Genomic DNA, 18200 nt, shown 5'->3' with positions numbered 1-18200 from the left:
CGGCGCGGAGGGATCCGCGGAACGGAGGGGGGGGGAAGGGGGGGGGAAGAGGCCGGGCCGGGGTGGCGGGTAAGGGGACCGGAGGGGCGCGGAGGTCGCCCCCGCCGCCTCTCGGGCACCTCCGCGGCGGTAGCGGGGGGGAGGAGGGGGCGGGGGGGCGGTGAGGCAGCGGCACCGGAGAGGGCGAGGAGCGCGGACTCTTTACGGGAAGTCGGAGGGCGCCGCGGCGGTGCTGCGGCGGGTGAAGGGGCGGAGGCGGGAGGCGGGGAGGGGAGGGGGACACGTGAGGCGGCGGCGCGGGACGGCGGCAGCTCCCGCCGCAGCCCCGGCCCCGCCGAGGGGACGGGACGGGCCCGGCGGTGCCGTGAGGCCCGCGCGGGCGCAGCCCTCCCCCCCCGCCCTCACAGCCCGCCCGCGCCTTCAGCTCACGCCCGCGGTAGCCGCAAGGGCAAACCCGAGCCGGTGCCAACCGGGCGGAGACCCCCGGCGCGGCCGCTCTGCGGGGGGAGAGGGAGAGGGACGGAGGGAGGGCGGCCGGCCCACAGGCCCCGGCCCCTGAGGGGAACGTTCCGCCTCGCCCGGCGGCGCAAGGCTCTGGGTTGCGGCCTTCTTCCCGGGCCGGTCCGCAGGCCGAGGCCTGGCCGGGCCGGCCCCGCCCGGGCCTGCTGCTGCCCGCCCGGTCCCGCTCGGCCTCCCCCGGGGCCCGCCAGCGAGCCGGAGCGGGAGGACGGTGGGCTCGGCCTAGCAGTGCAGCGTTGAAAAGAAACCAGACATAAGAGAGACACCAAAATTCAGGAGGAGGAAAAAAAAAAAAAAAATGGCCGAGCTGCCGACTAGCTGTGAAAGGCGAAATGGAGAACCCCAGCCCCCCGGTGCTCAGTAGCCAAGCTGCAGACCGGCTCCTACCTTTAACCGCAGAGATACTGAACGATCGCCAATAAACACTTACATCCCACGGCCCTCCTACTAGTGGAGTGGCTCCAGGAAAGCAAGATGGGGCCAAAGGGATTGCCACGTTCCTTGCTGAGAACCCCTCAGTACTACAGATCTTTTGGGTTGGTTCTCCCCCCACCCCACCCAGATCGCTGCAGTCCAAAGAAATTAAAATCTGCATTGCACTGACAGAATATTTGAGCCCAAGATGCCAATTCTGCCATCACTCCCTGTTGTCACCTATCCGCCATCACCAGGCTTCCTGCAGAAATCTTAAGGCGCAGCGACTTCTGCTCTGCCGTGTTTGTGGTACCTGCTTTATGCAGAGCGGTGGTTTCACTGACTCGTACCAATACATGAAAATAAAGCCTGGTCTGTCCTGTTAAAAATCTATGTACATACAGGATAAGTAAGAGCAGATGTAACTTGAAAACCAAGAGCTAAATTGATTTATAGCCATGGTTACTCAAAATGCTCAGAGTTTAATCTATTCATAGAAATGCTCTAGAAATCCCACAGGATTCAAATGTAATAAAAAGGAGCAGTGCTGTTAGGCAGGCATTATTTATACACCTTGCTTGTAAAGCAACAGCTTTCCCATGCGGTTGGAAGAGTTGTGGGTGGCAACACACAATGGTAAAAAGATAACAAATATTTAACAGCTTGCTTAAATTAGCATTTTTCCCTACACTTTTGACTGTTAAACTGCTTGTTTTGTCTTACCTTACGGGCCCAAATAACCTTGTGGTTAACACATTATTAGGTTGGATGACAGATACTAGCCAAAATGGGCTCAGCACAAAGAATTTTTCCGTTGAAAATACTTGCCCTAAAGATAGCCAGTGGTTTTAAGGAAACTACATTTTTCAATCATTTTAGTGAACTTACAAGACACTTTCCTATTTCACAGCTACGGAACCGAGAGAAAAGGATATCAAGGATTTCTGCAGACTTAAGATTTTCTGTAGGAGACACTAGCACCTGCAGAGCTGAAAACAGCTCATGCTACCACCAGCACAGATTTTAGGACCATTTACTGTAAAAGCCAAAGTTTGTTTCACTGCGTGTGATGGGATAACTAACATTACCTAAGAGAAGCTAAGGAAACACTTTTTTTTTTCTTTAATATATACACACACACATATATATATATATATGTAAAACCACCCCTGCACTTAACCAAACTCTTTAGGGTACTGTTTATAAGGTCTTCTCTATCTTTTGGTTGGTCCTACTGGACCTCAAGCGGAGGGCCTCCAAGTGCTACCACACTAGGAGAAATGCAGCAGGAAAGGAACTTGAAGACCCAAAACACACCTTGAAACTAACTTAAGCAAGCTACAGCTAGCAAAAAATCACTTACTCAGTGTGTTTCATCAGTGTGCTTTGCATTTTAAAAGAAAGTTACCAAGAAAAAGCACAAGGAGGTCTGATAAGAGACTGAGTATAACATATCCAGGTCACTTAATAGTTGGGGTTTTTTACTTCAATGCTTTTTCAGCTAAGAATGTTTACAGTGCAGAGCAATTAGTCACTATTTATGTGGCTAAAGGTTAAGAACTATTAAAGAGCCTGCAGCATTTTGAAGTGGCAGCCATGCTGTGGGGCCCTGCTGGCAAAGATGGAGCCCTTGATATTCAAGGATGTCAAAAATACAGAAATAAGTTCTACGGGCAGAAATGGTTTCTAAGACATCATACAAACACACGAAACTACATTTTGGGGTGACATTACGTGCTTGGAAAGCAGCATATGAATAAGACTCGTGTTCACGTCTGCAGTAATGACTCAAGTGCAGTTGCAGTTTGACTTGTTTTCTCCTTCAATGTATTCTTTGTTTTGTTAAGCTCTGTTTGGCTTTCATTGTGTCCTCCCTTTTTTGTTTGTCGAGCATCTTTGTAAAAAAAACACATTAAAAGTAAATATAGAAGAATTGACCAAATTAAAATAGCTCCAGCAGTAATGACCGCCAGAGAACGTGCAGGTTAGTTTCCAGTGGCAGCCAGCTTCTTCGGTGGTTGCCGGCACAGACAGTGCTCCTCACCTTCCTGTTGTGAACACACGTCTACAGCGGACTACCCAAATTTCCAGCGTAATGGGATTATACTGCCATTATGGCACATCATTCCCTTTACCTGCATATGTCCTTTGGTAGCCTGCCATTCCCAATATTCTGTATTTATTACTTTATGGTTTGGCTCTATCAATTCCTCACTTTTTTTGCTATTCCCTACCATTACAGCTGCTAGTTTGGTTGCAAATGAGGTTGTGACAAAGGGTGCAGTCGTCTAGTTGTAGAAATGTTTGGGATTCAAAGTCATCTGATCCGTGGTCAAGAAAGAAAAGCAAAGATTTCTAATGGAGAAGAATGTTCTGTTTTGCCCTTCCTGTCCACGTTCCAGGTTAGAGCTGCTCTTTTTCAAGACTACTATTTTCATTCAGATTTGTGACTACATGTGCAGGCTGTATTTGCATATGAAGATGAATGAGTCTGATAATATCATTACTTACCAGGAAGTGCTACGTGATGTAACATTTCCTTGATCTAACCTGCTGTTAGGTGTTGTGCTCTCTTCCTTGAGCTACCCAGGGTGATCCTCAACAGCATTCAACAAGATGAAACACACATGCCTATGGAGGGGCAACTGACACAGGCACTCGGCATTTATTTTAAGCCAAATTGGCTGCTAGAGAAGCTCACAGAACTGAGCATTTCTACACATGTGTTTCCTCTTCCCTGAAGACTTCTGCCATTTAGTCCCATTATCCCTAACCCTCTTCTTGGAGACTAAAGCTTTGTGACCAGTGTTATGGGCACGGTGATCTCCAAACACTTGGAAAGACATTAGGAAAACAAATCAGGTACTCTAACACATGAGAATCACTTCCCAGAGAGATACGGTATTAGCTCGTCAGCAAAGCTGCCATCAGTTTTAACTGATGAATGCACTACTGGCTGAACCAGAAAGAGGTACGTACACGACAACGAGCAAAACCAAAGCCCAAAGCTCCAAACTGACCAGGTGGGCCAACTGCTGCCTACATCTGCCTTTCCTCCCCACCCTAGTCTCTGCGTAGTGTCTTCTCGTTATCTGCAGCCCCTCGAATTCACAGCTCAGTTCCAAGCAGAGACCAGCTCCCATCAGACACAGTTTTTGATCCGCACTTGCACTTTTATAACTATTTCTTTCCAGTTTCTCTCAGCCCACCAGCGTCCCCCTCCAGCTCAGTTCAGAGAGGGTGCAGATAACAGACGTGCCTGCTGAGCCGTGTGTGCCAGCTGCTTCTCCTGCAACCAACAGGAGATGAAGGGAAATGCTAACGTCCACAGAGCTCAGGAGAGAGGTACAGAAGTGCCAGACCTTGCTTTACCTATAACCAACATTTTAATGAACCTTGATCTCATTTTCCATTGGCCTCAGACACTAAACAAGGGCATTTCCCTCCTCGGGAGGCAAAGCTCCAGGACCTGTACAGCAATGTTCTAGCTCTGTAGCAATTGTTTTAGGACAGAGCTGCAAACTGGGAGACACCAACTCTACCCAGCAAACTTCCAGGCAACCTTCAACCAAGCACTTTACACTTTTAGACTTCACATTTTTACAAAAGGGAGGGGGAGGAAGCCAGCCTAGCTCCTGCTAAGCAGCAGCACACAAAGCAATCGTTATGCCAAGATTTAGCTCTTAAATCCCTCAAGATCTGGTGCTCACAGAGCATAAACAACCTTTGCCTCACAGCCTCGTCAAGCTGTACCTCCACGTTTCCCAAGCGCAGCTACACAGACCTGCCAATACCCATCCTCTCCCCGTCCCTTCGCTGAGACAGGCGTGCCAACAAGAAAGCCAGTTGCCATGGCATTTTTTCCCCCTACAGACAGATGTCCATTAAAAACCAAGTCAGCCTCAGGTTTGCTTCACAGAGCAGCTTTCAGTTATTATCACCAGCCCACAAGGAATTTCCACCGTGCCCCTTCACCTCAGATGTTTCGATGCACTTCAGTATTAATCCCTGGGGATTAGAAGGGAACTACTACAGAACAGGCACAGGTACATTCAAAGGACAAATTTAGGATTATGATCTTGTTTTATGTTTCTGGCAGATGACTACCACATGACCGCATTTGGAAAGGGTTGAATTTGTTACCTCTGGCACTCTTTCCCTTGTTCTCTAAGACGCTGTGCTAAAATCATCAGGCAAATCGGAAGCAAGATGCAGAACTTTTCCCCTCCTCTGACACGTTACACCTGGGGCTCAGATCCAGGATTTTGCCTTCAGGAAGAACCTGCCTGCGCCAGCCAGGAGCATCATCTGAGGCTCCATCCGTGGAGAAAGGACTCCTACCCCTCCACGCAGGAACCCCGGGCAGCCTCTGCGAGCAGGGCCAAGCGCTTCCAGCAAATGCATGTGTGTCAAGGAGAGATGCCTTCTTCCTTGATTACAAGGCCATGTTTTTATTTAAGAGTGGAAAAAGCTTAATGGATCCCATACTCCCCCTCAGCCCATCCTGCCTGCAGTGAGGGCCAAGGGCTTATTGGAGGCATCCCTTGGGAAAAGCAGGGGAGCTTCCTACTACAGTGCTGGCAGTGCATCACCAGCAGTTCTGCAGGGCTGAGCTTCAGAGGGAATGGTCAGGTATTTTTAGTTGGACTGTAACAGCACTAAACGCATGAGAACAAGACACTGAAACTTAACTATACAGTGAAATTAGTTTTCCTTGCTAAAGCACTGCAGTGCTAAGACAACTGTTAAAGAAATCCTCTTAGTGATGTCCAGGAAGGGATGTCCCCTCTCACATCTGGGTCTAAGCCTGGCAGGGCTTCTAAAGTGTTCTTCGTTAAGGCTGTGGCACTTGGGAGACGTAGGCCTTCTGCGTGGGAGCTGACATTTTGGAGACATTATCGCAGCTCAGAGCCCTGCATCCGGGCTGGCTCGCAGTGAGTTTTCCACAGGAGCCTGAGTCTTCAAGGGAGCCAAGCACCACTACTTCAGCTGTAGGAATGACAGCTCCTCATAGCTCTGTAAAACAGCCGGGTCTGAGCATATACCCAGATGCGGGGTCCCGAGGGAGCGCTCCCTTCCAGGCTCAGAGTCACTTCCCAAGATGAAGCATTTGGATTTTTCCTCCTGGTTACAGCTAGTGCAGCTGCAAATATGATCAAAAATATCTAATCCTCTTAACTGCTTCTGCAGTTCGACTCCAATCGCTGCAGAGGAAAATGCCGTGATTTCAGTGTGCTGCCTGCATTCCCACTTGGCTGCCTATAAACCTTGGCTTTTCCACCATTGTTCATTCCTCCCCATTGATTTCTTGGAAGGAGGAGTAGGTGTTTGGCTCCTAGCGATGAAGCTGCAGGGGTATGTCAGCAAGAGGTGGAGGCCAGGAGCTCCTAGGTCCTGGGGCTGCGCTCAGCTCTCAGTGCTCCTTCACTGAGCAGGCAGGATCCAGTTGGGATTTCTTCTTTGCTCCAGTGAAGCCGGAGCGTGTTCAAAAGCTGCCAAGGAGAATTGCTTGGAAAAAGCCCTCTTTGCTCCTCATGCAACCCCTGCGCTTGCAGAGGGAAACTCTTGGCACGGCTGTGCTTGGACAAGACTGGCTGGCTCCCTCTCCATCGGCGTGGGGCCACTGGCTGCAGCGGCATCTCTGTCTCCTGTGGACAACTCCAGCTCACCCATCTTGCTCAGCTGCATCTCCCACTCGGCTCCTCCAGCCCTCACAGAAGGTTTTCCAACTGGGACTCCACGCAGAACATGGATTCAAGCCAACAGCACTAGGAGTTTCTCCAGCCTATGTTAATTCTCTTTGGACTAAGATTACCAGTAGTGTGGAGGAACTGTTCTAGGAGATCTACTCACGTTTTACATGTAAACGTATTTACTGTGTTTTTATTTTAGGTTTACAGAGCTCAGACACAGAGACCTCAAAGTTCCTTTGGAACCTTGCTCACACCTGTAGTGGGGGGTCTCCCACCACCCCAGAGAGAAAGAGCCCACCAAGGTGGGTTTCCTTCACGTGCCTAGACACCTCTGCTTTACATGGCAAGAGGATGCACTTCTTCACCTAAGAGCATCACACATCAATAGAGACTAATAAATATCACGAAGTCACATATAAATAGAGACGCGAGGGAAGAGGGTGACTGGGAGGCAGAGGCACGCAAACAGGCAGCAAGAACATCATTTTTGCATCCAGAAAACCACAGCATGTCCTACGCTGACATTATTCCCCAAGACCATTGCCACCGCATAAGGACACTGATAATAGGCAACAAAAACAGCTAAGTTGCAGTCTACCTCCAGGAAAAGCCCTCCTTAAACGCATGAAGGCGGCCTGACTGCTCGGTCTGGGGCAGATGGGTGGGTTTTGTGAATGTTTTGCAACCTCCACCAGCATTAGGTGGAGCACCCACAGCCCCCTGCCCAGCACAGGCTCCTGCACCCCCCCCAAACACGAACACGGGGCCTTCACAGCTCCACTTAAGCACTTTTGAGAGCACAACCGCTTCAGTAGCATGCAGAAGAGAAGCATTGCCACTGAAGTGCCACCTTCAGATAACAAGGAACATACGGGGCCCGGCACAGCCCCAGGGATCTCAGGTTGGGAGTAAGTCACACGCGTAACACAGCACGAGCAAGACGATAGCTCATCCTCACCCTGCTGCCCTCAAGGCCACAAACCCAGATAACCTCTACAACCACAAAGTCATCACGTTACTAAACCTGCGAAAAAAAGCAAAATCTCAGTCTCCAGGCGAGCTCAGACACCTCCGCTCAGAGCACAGCCCCCCACCAGTGAGCAGTAAAGTTTTCCACTGCTTATCAGCCTCAGTGCAGCTCAGGAAACCCTCCACAAAGAGCCCCCACCTACCCCAAAACAAGCTCCAGCTCCAGCAAGGCAGCAACCCCTCCAGGTGCAGCAACTTTATAGGAGCTGTTGGCCCTGAAGAAGGTTCAACAGGGACCAATTGCCTGGCGGGGAAGTAAACATTGTTTTCTCTGAGGTGTTTGATGTTTTTAACCAGCTTGGGATGGAAGGAGTTTGACTCTCCAGCTCCCTGCGAGAAGGTGGAGGGAAACTATGTGAGTATCTTGAGGTTTGTTGTCTAACTCAATTAACCAATTACTTCCAGGTCGAGAAGGGGCAAAGCTATAAATGCTGCTGGCTGCTATAAATAATGTTTGCTCAAGGGTGGTGTGGGAGCAGGAAGTGTTAGGTGTGGGGTTGTAACTTGGGCTTAAAATGAAAGGAAATATCATGAATTGCTTCCTGCTTCAAGCAGACCTGTTGCTATTTCGCTGTTGCCCCTTGGAAGCTGAAGTGAACCAGTGCACAGAGCTGGCTCTTGCCTTGGGAAACGTGTACAGGAATTCAGGCTGGGGAATTAATACACCAATGTCCCTGCTGCACAACTTTCTTGCAAATACTACTCGCTGTCCTGGTGTAGGACCTGCTGTGGACCAGCTGGATGTGTCTGCCTTTAAAATACAATTATTAGACCAAAATGCCCATTCATGTACAAAGGAGGAGGGGGGAAAGCCTAGGAGAAATTGATGTGACTTTCTCAGAGCTCAAACAAGAACAGACAAGTCAGTTGGTGCAGATCAAGGCAGGAATTTTCCACGGGGCCTTAGGGAATTGGGCTCCAGTGAAAAGGTAAACGGAGCAGAGAGCGGGTGGTGGGACGGCAGTGTGCCCCCTTGGAGGGGCCTGGGCTGGCCACAGCTCAGGCACAGGGAGCACAGTGTGGATGTGGGGTGTTCCAGCTGCTCGGCCAGGCGGACGTTTGCCTGCGGGGTGACTCCGGGTCTGCTCTGCTAGTGGCACCACGTGAGGTTTTTCTAGGGCACAAACCAGAGGGACATCACCTCACCCAGGACCTCAGCTCCTAAAAGAGCAGAACCAGTGTCATGGAGGGGATTAATTGGTGTTAAGGGACAGGTTTTTCCCAAGGGGCAAATTAGCCCACCAAAAAATTAACGAGTCCTTGGAACCATATGAAACAGAGCAATGTCAGCCAGATGTCTCTCCCCAAACTGCGATACCCATGGCTGACTGGGCTGCACGGCAGGGAGCTGCTGCTGGGCTGGCCCTGAAAGGGCTCATGGAAACCCATCAGCAGAGAGACTGGGGGGTGCTGGAGCTCAGGTGGCTGCAGGTCTCACAGGCACTGCGTTCCCCTCCTATCCCAGCAGATCCTGCTCGGAGCTTGGGCACACACCCTGGGGGTGCTGGAGGTGGTGGGTGGAACACCCACCTCGCCATTGAGTCGAGCCCCATCGAGCAGCCCTGCTCTTGCCTCCTGCTAATCTGGACTTTGCCGTTTGCTCACAGGGAACATCCCTGGCGCAAAGCAGCGGCAGCTGAGCCCTGGGCACCAGCTCACCCCGAGCTGCCCTACATTTCCTTTCTAAGTAGGGGGGCACAGCCCTTTCCATTCCTCTGGCTGCGGGTGCTGCTTCTCCCAGCCGATGAGAAGCCATGCCGACGCATCACCCCGTCTCACTGCCTCTCCCCTCCGCTTGCTCGGGAACAGCTGCCGGAGTGAATCATTTCAGCATCCTCAAAGCACGGAGGACTCTGCCAAGCTTCATGCGACTTCTGGCTGTCACTCTGCTCCATCTGTGTTTCTCCCTGGCCATGTTAAATCCCGCAGCCTTTCCTGCGGTCCCCAATGACCTCCTCTCTCGAGCAGGTGGGTGCTCTCACCACAGAGGTGCAGAGCTGACATCAGATGCTCTTGGGCTGCCTCAGGCATTTTCACCATTACCATCCTGCCCATGTACGCAGAATCATGAGTCGTTTTGCTGTCCTGTTCCCTCTCTGCCAGCCTGTGAATCAGGGACCTTTGGCAGAGACGGAACAGCAGGATCCAGTGAAGTTCACAGAACGTGCTGGCCACCAGCAGCCCTTTGGGGGAGAGCAGATCCCTTGTTTCTTGCTCCTGCTGGAACATCTCCTCTCTATTACTGCCACGTAGCCCACATGCCAAGTGCCAAGGCAGGCTTTGTCCTCGAGCTCTCTGATACCACTCCAGCCACCCAACACAGCACCAGCAGAGACAGTAAAACCCCTTTGCTGTTCATCAGGGGGGAATACGTGTTTCTTTCATGATTTAAAAAAAAAAAAAGTCTATTTTAAGGTTTTTAATCATAGCAGGAGCTTGGCCAATCACAGCTGTCCAGTGCTTGGGGGAAGCTTTATGCTGCTACAACCTTCTGCTGTGGTGATATTGAGTCATCAGCCACAAAGCTGACCTGTTGTACGAGTTGCAGATGTCAAAACTTGACCACAGGCTGGAGAGGTCTGAGTGCCACCGCTTCTTCCAGGCACTCGGGTGGCCAGATGATGGGTAAGGAAGAGTCATGGACCAGCCTTCCCTGGGACTTTTCCCTTCACCACGAGCCACGTGTGGGCTCAAGCCACATCAGTACTGCTTCTGCCCTGCAGCCAGAGAGAGTGTGGTCCCAGCGTGAGGGAAGTCTCACAAGGAAGGGTGCCCTCAGCCTCACCCAGCAGGAGCCTCGGGGAAGCCTGGTTGATCTACAGCAGTGAATGAACAGCCAGGTGGACACCGCAGGTTGCCTTGTCACCTGGGGTGATTTTAGGAGAAAGTGGAGGGGACTCAAGGACTGAGGATAATTTGGTTTAACACAGAACTATTCAACAACCCTTGCTTTTTCTGCATGAGCTGCCCACTTCTCATGAGCCAGAGATAATTAGCCTGCCTTATCTGCTCCTCTCAGCTCAGCTGAACCAAACTTCCCCCCAACCCAAACACAACAAAGAGCTCGTTTGGACAGCTTTGCCTTCGAGTTAAAAAGTAGAAGACTTCAAAAAGAATAAGTCACATGTTTTGTTGTTCTCCCTGCCATCTCCTCCCTCCGCTTCCAGTTGAATACACAAACAAAAATACTGCACACTGTTTTAATTTTCAATCACATTTTTTGAAAATGAATTCCAAGATACAGTACAGCATCTTAGTGTTCTACATAAAGCAAGCTTTCAGCAAAAGGTCAGAGGATATTAGATGGTGTAAAAATATATCTTAAATAAAATAGTTTCTATAGGAGAGCAAGCTGTGTTGTACATCTCTAGGTCCTTAGAATAATTTACAGAAGGCAGAGGCCTGGTTGTACAATCCACACACTAGAAAAGTTAGTGTACATTCATGCTACAAAGTTAGAAAAGGTCGAAGTTCCAGATGATTGGGGCAGATCTCCAAACCCAAGCAGGGGATGCAATGAGTGCACTAACAAGCGCCCTGTATTTCAAAGTGAGGAAGTTCAACATTTCCAGTCCATAAAGTCAGGAAGCAGATTATAACGACTCACCTTCCGAGAGTCATTCTGTTTATTGTAACTCATTCCTTTCAACTGGCCAAACTTCTAGCAATAAAGGACTAGCTGTTTTACTTCTTTGTTCCAGTTTGGAGCTGGTAAGTCAAGAGCTGCATTTTCAGTGTTACAGACTAAGATCATGGCTGTTCCTGCAGTTCGAACAATGGAAAAGGATCATACTATGGCCTGAAAAGACAACTGCGAGACTCCTCCAGCCATTTTTAATAAAGGATTAGCCTTTAAACACTCAGATTGCTGAGTGCAACACAGCAACCAGGACAGTTGCTTCTCCAGCCAGGGTAAAACTCTTCCCACCCCAGAGCATCAAGTCTGATATACATTCTAAGTGAAAACCAACAAAAAAACCACCCAGATTTGTCCACAAATTTCCCTTACAGGATCTGCATACCTTTGGGGCAAATAACACAAAAGTTTTGCCAGCTGAGATTTTGGACAGAGCCACATTTCAGAGTGCAACAGGCAGCGCTATGTGATCACGATAACTGGATACAACAGTTGCATCTAGTGGCGAGGGTCCCATCGCAGGGCAGGGCGCTTAGCTCCACTGCAGACCCGAGGACGGCAGCCCTGCGGGTAGGGGCCAGCAGCTACCACAAAGGTTGGGTACAGGCACGTAGGAAGAAAGTTTTTAAAATGCTGTGTTCGTCATTCTCCTCCCCTCGTTTTGAGGATAGCAGCACTGGAGCTTATGCCAACATACCGCTACTGCAGCTCACAGAGGGAACACACACGCACCCTGCTCCAGGAGGATTGGAACACTGTGGCAGCTGTTAATACGCAATGTGTACCAGTCTTCGCAAAGATGGCTCTATTTAATTTGTAGAAATGCCTGTAAAATAACCACGTTAAACAGTGTCCAGAATATAAAACTTTCATGCTTTCTGTCCCAAAGGCAGCAAGCACTGGCCTTTCAAAGGCCATCTTTAAAATGAAGACAGAGATAGTAGCAAAGTCCCTTAAAGCATTTAATAACCTAGATTACAAGCCTTTAGGACTTGTTCAGTTTCTTACACCACTAAGATGGTTTATTTTCCACACCTCATTACTTTTTACTTCCAAACTACAGTTCTACTCCTGCACTAGCAGTTCTGCAGTGTCAGGGCTGCATATACTAAAAGGAGATGTATAGAATCTAGTTTACACTGTTTATTAAATGAAGTAATTTCTTAATTGAGAATACTTTTAATCCAGGAGAAGAACTGCAAAAGCCTTACACACTGGGCCTAGCCTACTCTACAGCATCCCCTTGGGGAATGCAAAGTTTAACATATACACACCCACCCACCCCAAAACAGTACACTCTCCAAGAAGAAAGTCAAATGCATGGATAGGAGGGGCTTTGAAAAGGTAGGAAGGCAAAACGGTCATTAAGATCTGCCTAAAAATAGCTAAATAGTGCAGTGAAATGCTTTTAAATACCACAGACACCTCCATTGACTGGCAGCCAGTTTTATGAGCAGCTCTGAAGACAATTTCTAGCTGGGCTTTAGTGAACTGGGCGTTCCCAGACAGGGTCCCGAGACGTGAGCCTGGCCTACCAGCAGCATGGCCAGTTCCAGTATGGGAGCACAGCATTCTGATTTTCATTTGCCCCTCTTGCCACGGCCTCTCCTGGAAGAAGGTTTGCCTGTGCCCCCTGTGGAGGAGCTGGCAGAAGATGCCACTGCTATGTTGATCTGTCCTTCCTGAATCTCCTGTCGGGTCTCAGCTGGAAGGTGATTGATTTTCTGTTGCGTCTCTAAGTAGAACATGACATCCCGCAACTGCTCCTGGATCTCAGAGATCTGCAGGTCCTTCTGTTCGCAGGTTTCCTTTAACACTCTCTCCTCCTCCTTTAGTTTGTTCTGAAGCAAGGCCTGATTCGCTCGCAAACACTTATTCAGTTCTTGCTCCTCCTTCAGCTCATTGGAAAGTTTAGCCACTTTGTTATTCAGCTGAGAACACCTTACAAATAGAAGCACAAGTCAGGAAAGCAGTGTACTATAGCCAGATCAAACACTACTGCGTCCTTTTTATTTCCCATCCTTAGGCAACTGACCCCCAGCTGTCCCCAGCCCCACCAAGACCACCTGGAATTTGGTTTTCCAGCAAAAGACAGGCAAGGGGAGGCAATACAAGAGGACTATGAAATCCCCCCCAGGATTTTCTACCCAGCTTAAGGCTTGCTAGCACCTGTTTGCCTGCATGGTGTTACCTGCAGGATGCTGTGAAGCAGAATCCCTTCCTTTGTCCCTCAGACCGCATAACCTGGGAGAATCCCTTCCCTTGCAAGTTAGGCAATTCCATCTTGTACCAAATGCCAAAAGGCAGGGTGCCTTTGGAAGCACAGGACCGTAATCTTGAACATGCATCCACAACTTAGGGAATAGGTGCCAAAAAGGGCACAAAGATTACATGGCATCCTGAGAGAGCTCAGGGCAGTCAGGGACTCCCTGATGCTGGCTCCCGCCACACTCTGAGTACAAGACCCTGAAGGTACCACTTCACTCAGAAGCAAGATGCTCCCACAAGGATATCAGTAGCCTCACGTTTCAATTCCCTGCTCCTAAAAACTCAGTGGTTTTGCCCTGAAAGTTTGCTGGCATCATACACAGACTTCTTTCCACTCAGCAATGTGAGCTGCATGAACCACAGCTCACTAGCCTGGGTCCCCTGCTCCAACCAGGACTGCTGGATGGGCAGCAGTGCCAGCGGCCTGGTGGGCTAGGAGGAACAGAGCACCAGTCCCACCTAGGGAGCTGGAACACACTGATCCGCAGAGTCTCCATGCTTGACATCTTTCATCTAGGCACTTCCTAAGATCTACATTTTGCTCTGTGCTGGTGAGATGCCTCTGTTGAGCTGCCTTTCTTCTCTTTGGATGTATCCGCCAATTGCAAAACAGACTGGCATCTACTTCTGAGCAAGCAGAGGAAGGATTACTGAATGCTAAATATGCAGACCATGTAAAAAGAGCCAAAAGCCCAAAAGCTGTGTTCCACTCAACAGGCACTTTCAATTTGTGAACACCTACAGAAACGAGAGCTTTTTTTAAAATAAGCTGTGTTCTCAGTATACCAGTTTAAATAGCTCAAAATTGCCCAGGAATAGCAAGATTTTTTCTTTTTGGATGTCCCTGTGCGGAGTTTTAATGGCTGCATGGAACTAAACCTGGCAGCGGTACCCACTTCCTTTCGACAGACTGCTTTTCTTTGAGCAAGTCATTCAGCCTCTGTTCCAGACTGTCACACTTCTCAATGGTCTCTTTAAATTTGGTCTTCATGTTGTTAATCTGTAAAAACAAACACACAGGCATTTCACACAGAGCAAAGTCCTCTGCACTTTCATTATGACATTCAATTTTCTGGAGCGGTTTCTAGACTTTGACCAATTACTACATCCACATAAGCAAAAGCTTTGAGTCAAGAAAAGGCTTAATTTTTATGAAGACCCTCTGCATTACACTTTGCAGTACCCCAACAAGGAACCACGTTGCCGTGGAAGCTGCTCTCACAGAACAGCAACTCAGGCTGCCTATCTGTGCCAGGCACCCCATTCAAACAAAAGCTACATCAGATCCTTAACTTCTTATTGACTGCAGTTAAGCATTCATTTAGCCATTCTCTCAGCTGTTTTTCTGTCAGCAAACTTAAATTTCCATCTTAAGGCTTTATAATGCCAGGCTTTTGCTCATTTTAAATTAAACCTCAAATAAGTATGGTCAAAGTCTGAAAATTAACATGCTACTTTGTTCAGCACTGACTCAGCAGCTTGCTGTCATAAGGCAGTGACCTACTGACACGAATATCTTACTCATGCAAAACGCAAACAGAAACACACGTACATTGGCTTCCTCTTCCCCTCTACTTCACAACTTGAGACTGCTACTGCTGAAGAAAACCAAGCTCTCATTCTCTAGGCACTGCACAGAACATGTCAAAACTTCTAACATAAGACCTACAGGAGATTTATAGACAGAAATACTTGTTTCCCCTATATTAGGGTCAAAAGCATGCTTGCATGTAGTGGAGGCAGAAATTTAAAGGAAAAATGCTTTCCTGGAGGAGCAATCTGGATAAATGTCAGTGTCAGCACACATGGTGCCTTCACCGATGCCAGAGTCAATGCAGAGCAGGTTTTAAGCCTTCCAGCCTTAATCACTGAATGTTTATGCAGCTGATGGTTAATTTGGGGAAGTAGCCTGAGTACTGATAATGGAATACACTGCATAGTGGCACTGATCCAGACAAGACTTACATGGAGCAAGTGCCTTGAATAAAATCGTAAGGATCTTTAAACATGAAACCACATTTGGGGCAAATAACATAGTTGTTTCTCTTTGAAGTTACTTTGTGAATCATATTTTCTAGTCACGTGCAAGATGATTTTTGCTGTATCTTTTCCTTTTATAGGGCCCTCTATAAGATTTCTGGGACTGTTCTTTAGACCAATGACTACTATTTCAATGGTCATAATTTCTACATTTACAATGCTACTTAACTGCAGATACTAAATGGTTAATTAGAAGTCATGTAGAAAGTTCAGTTAAGGACTTAACCCTAAATTCTGACTAACTTTAAACCTAGTTGAAAGGATCTACGCAGAGTGAAAAGCATTAAAATATTCTCACTGGATTTTTGCTCATGACATTTTGAAGCAGTCCTGCCTACAGGATGCTTTATAGGTGGAGACTCTGAACTTTTCCCAAAGGGTGATGAGGAAAGATAGGGGATCAGAAAGAAAGGGCAAATCAATATGCATTTGGAGCAGAAAGACAGCTTCCACTTTCTGCAGCCGAGCAAATTGAAGTCATATTGTCTATGCTACACTAACCTTCCCTAGAGATACACGTCAGTGTGAGACGGATGGCATCGGCAAGCAGGGATCCTGCAGCAGCATGGACTTGTTTTCACCACTGCTGCAGTTTCCTGAGCAGCACATTTAAATCAACCTTCAATCTAGGTGGCAATCTACCTACTTCTGCACCGCTGAGCAGCAAATTGCTAGATCTGAGCATCGAGATAAGGGACACATCCTGGAGCCAATTTTCTCAGCTGGTAGTGAAACAGGCTATGCAAAGCCTTGTCACGTCATGCAACATTCAGGCTGTATGAGACACTGAACAGCTCCATCTCCCATTTAACTTAACAGTGTCCAGGGGCCTGTTTCAGCAGAGGTTCACACATACCCAGAGCAGAGCTCACCTCTTCAGCTGTATCCTTTTCTATTCGGACAATCTTGTTTTCCCAATAGATTCGCTGCGATTCCAGCTGGCTTGTTAGCAGATATGAGTACTATAAACACAGAAGATATACACAGAACAGTCAACTTTTCGGTAAGGGTGTCTATGCCGATTAAGAAGCCCAAAGGGCTCCAATATACAAATCAATTTAATCAGATGAAATTAAGCATACAGGACTTTCTGAACATACATCCAAACTGCAGATCCAGCAGATGTGTTCCACCAATTTGATTTCAAAACCAAATTACTTGATTTCTTGAAAACAAGGAAAGCCTTTAGAGCACAACAGCAAGGATCAAGTATAAATTCCACCAAGCTGTACCCAGTATCATGCCAAGAACTTTTTAAAGAGGAGACAGATTTTTTTCATTGTAGTAGCAATAAACCTCTAAATTTTACACTCCACAAGAAAATGAAGCATCAACCATCCCTGTCATGCATCTGAGATCCCAAAGGCTGAGTTGCTGAGTTTCCAATTTACAGCCCAAAACCCAAGGCAGAAGGGTAAATGCACACATCTAGCTTCACTGTAAGAACATCTCTGGGAAAGCATCCTCAGCGGTGTATAACTATTCACAATTATTGCTCTCCAACATGTATGGCCCATTCTGATGTTATTTTGGCATCAGAACAAGGATATATGCCTTACATCCCATCTTTTCCTTTCTGGTTCTGCAAATGAGTTGAGAGGGTTCAAAAACGTGATCATTTCTTATCATCAGGCTAATAAGCACCAAATCAGGCATTCACTACAGAATTACACATGTGCAAAAAGCTTTGAACACTCTTAGTAATATCTGAGCACCAAAATACACTGCCAGATTCATTCTCTCTAGAAATATTTAGATCTCGTAAGCTAGACAGAGAAGTTTTACGTACTTTAAGCACCAACCTCCCAGAAAAAAGGGTTAAAAATAGCTGGCTTAGCATCTAAGCGTTACTCAGAAAATTCACAGAAAAGCAACCAAATATTTATTTGAGCAATAAGCTTACAAAGTCTGGTCTCTATGGCCTGTTCCTCCTCAGATACCCTTGTGTCTAATGCAGCTGAAATCATGCTGCAGTGTCTCTGCTCAGTGGAGCAGTAATTCTGAGTTTCTCTCCTTTACCCTTCTAGTTAGGGTAGGAGAAGCTGGCCAACAGGTACAAAAAAAAAAAAATTCATTATCTGTTCAAGAGAAGGGAGCAAAACAGGGCTGGTATCAGACAAGCCTGTCAGCTTTCTTTGATAGCCAAGGTAAGCACACAGCTATGGATTCCTACATACTTGTCCAGTTTACAAGCTAAACTACTAAAATTGACAGTTCCATACACATCCTGGCTCTTAAGCCAAGTCACAGACCCACTAGGAAGGGTCTGGCAAGTGAGTCTGGGCATTTGGACCTATTTCTCTCTCCAATGACCGGAGTGTTTGTAGCAGTGTAACCAGCTAATCTTCAATCTACTGGTGAACACAGGATGAAACTGCAGCCAGCTTACACTTAGCTGCATTGGCTCTGCAGAGCCAAGAAGAGGGTTTTTTTTCTTAAAAAAAAAAAAAAAAGGCAGTAAAAACATCCTGCTTCTGCCTGAAGATGATTGCCTACATGCAGGGAGCAGGTCTGCTGCATAAGCTGATGTAATTGTCCTGTAGTCATATTGGATTTGGATTTGAAACACTTCCATGCAGCAGCACAATGCAGAGTGCAAC

General features: G+C 47.8%; 1 protein-coding gene across 1 annotated transcript in view; it reads right to left on the bottom strand.

The window, feature by feature from the left end:
- Positions 1 to 10841: 10841 nt before the first annotated feature.
- BRAP (BRCA1 associated protein) overlaps positions 10842 to 18200 on the bottom strand; it is a 15763-nt gene continuing 8404 nt past the window's right edge. The window contains exons 10-12 of the mRNA XM_075041233.1: positions 16473 to 16562; positions 14457 to 14560; positions 10842 to 13233 (exon numbers count right to left, since the gene is read on the bottom strand). Coding sequence (XP_074897334.1) covers positions 12873 to 13233; positions 14457 to 14560; positions 16473 to 16562 — 555 coding nt within the window. The 3' untranslated portion in view covers positions 10842 to 12872. The remainder of the gene's footprint in view (positions 13234 to 14456; positions 14561 to 16472; positions 16563 to 18200) is intronic.

This window comes from Buteo buteo, chromosome 11, assembly GCF_964188355.1.
Source record: "Buteo buteo chromosome 11, bButBut1.hap1.1, whole genome shotgun sequence".
In the NCBI taxonomy this organism is placed as follows: Eukaryota; Metazoa; Chordata; class Aves; order Accipitriformes; family Accipitridae; genus Buteo; species Buteo buteo.
This window is presented reverse-complemented; position numbering and strand designations above follow the sequence as displayed.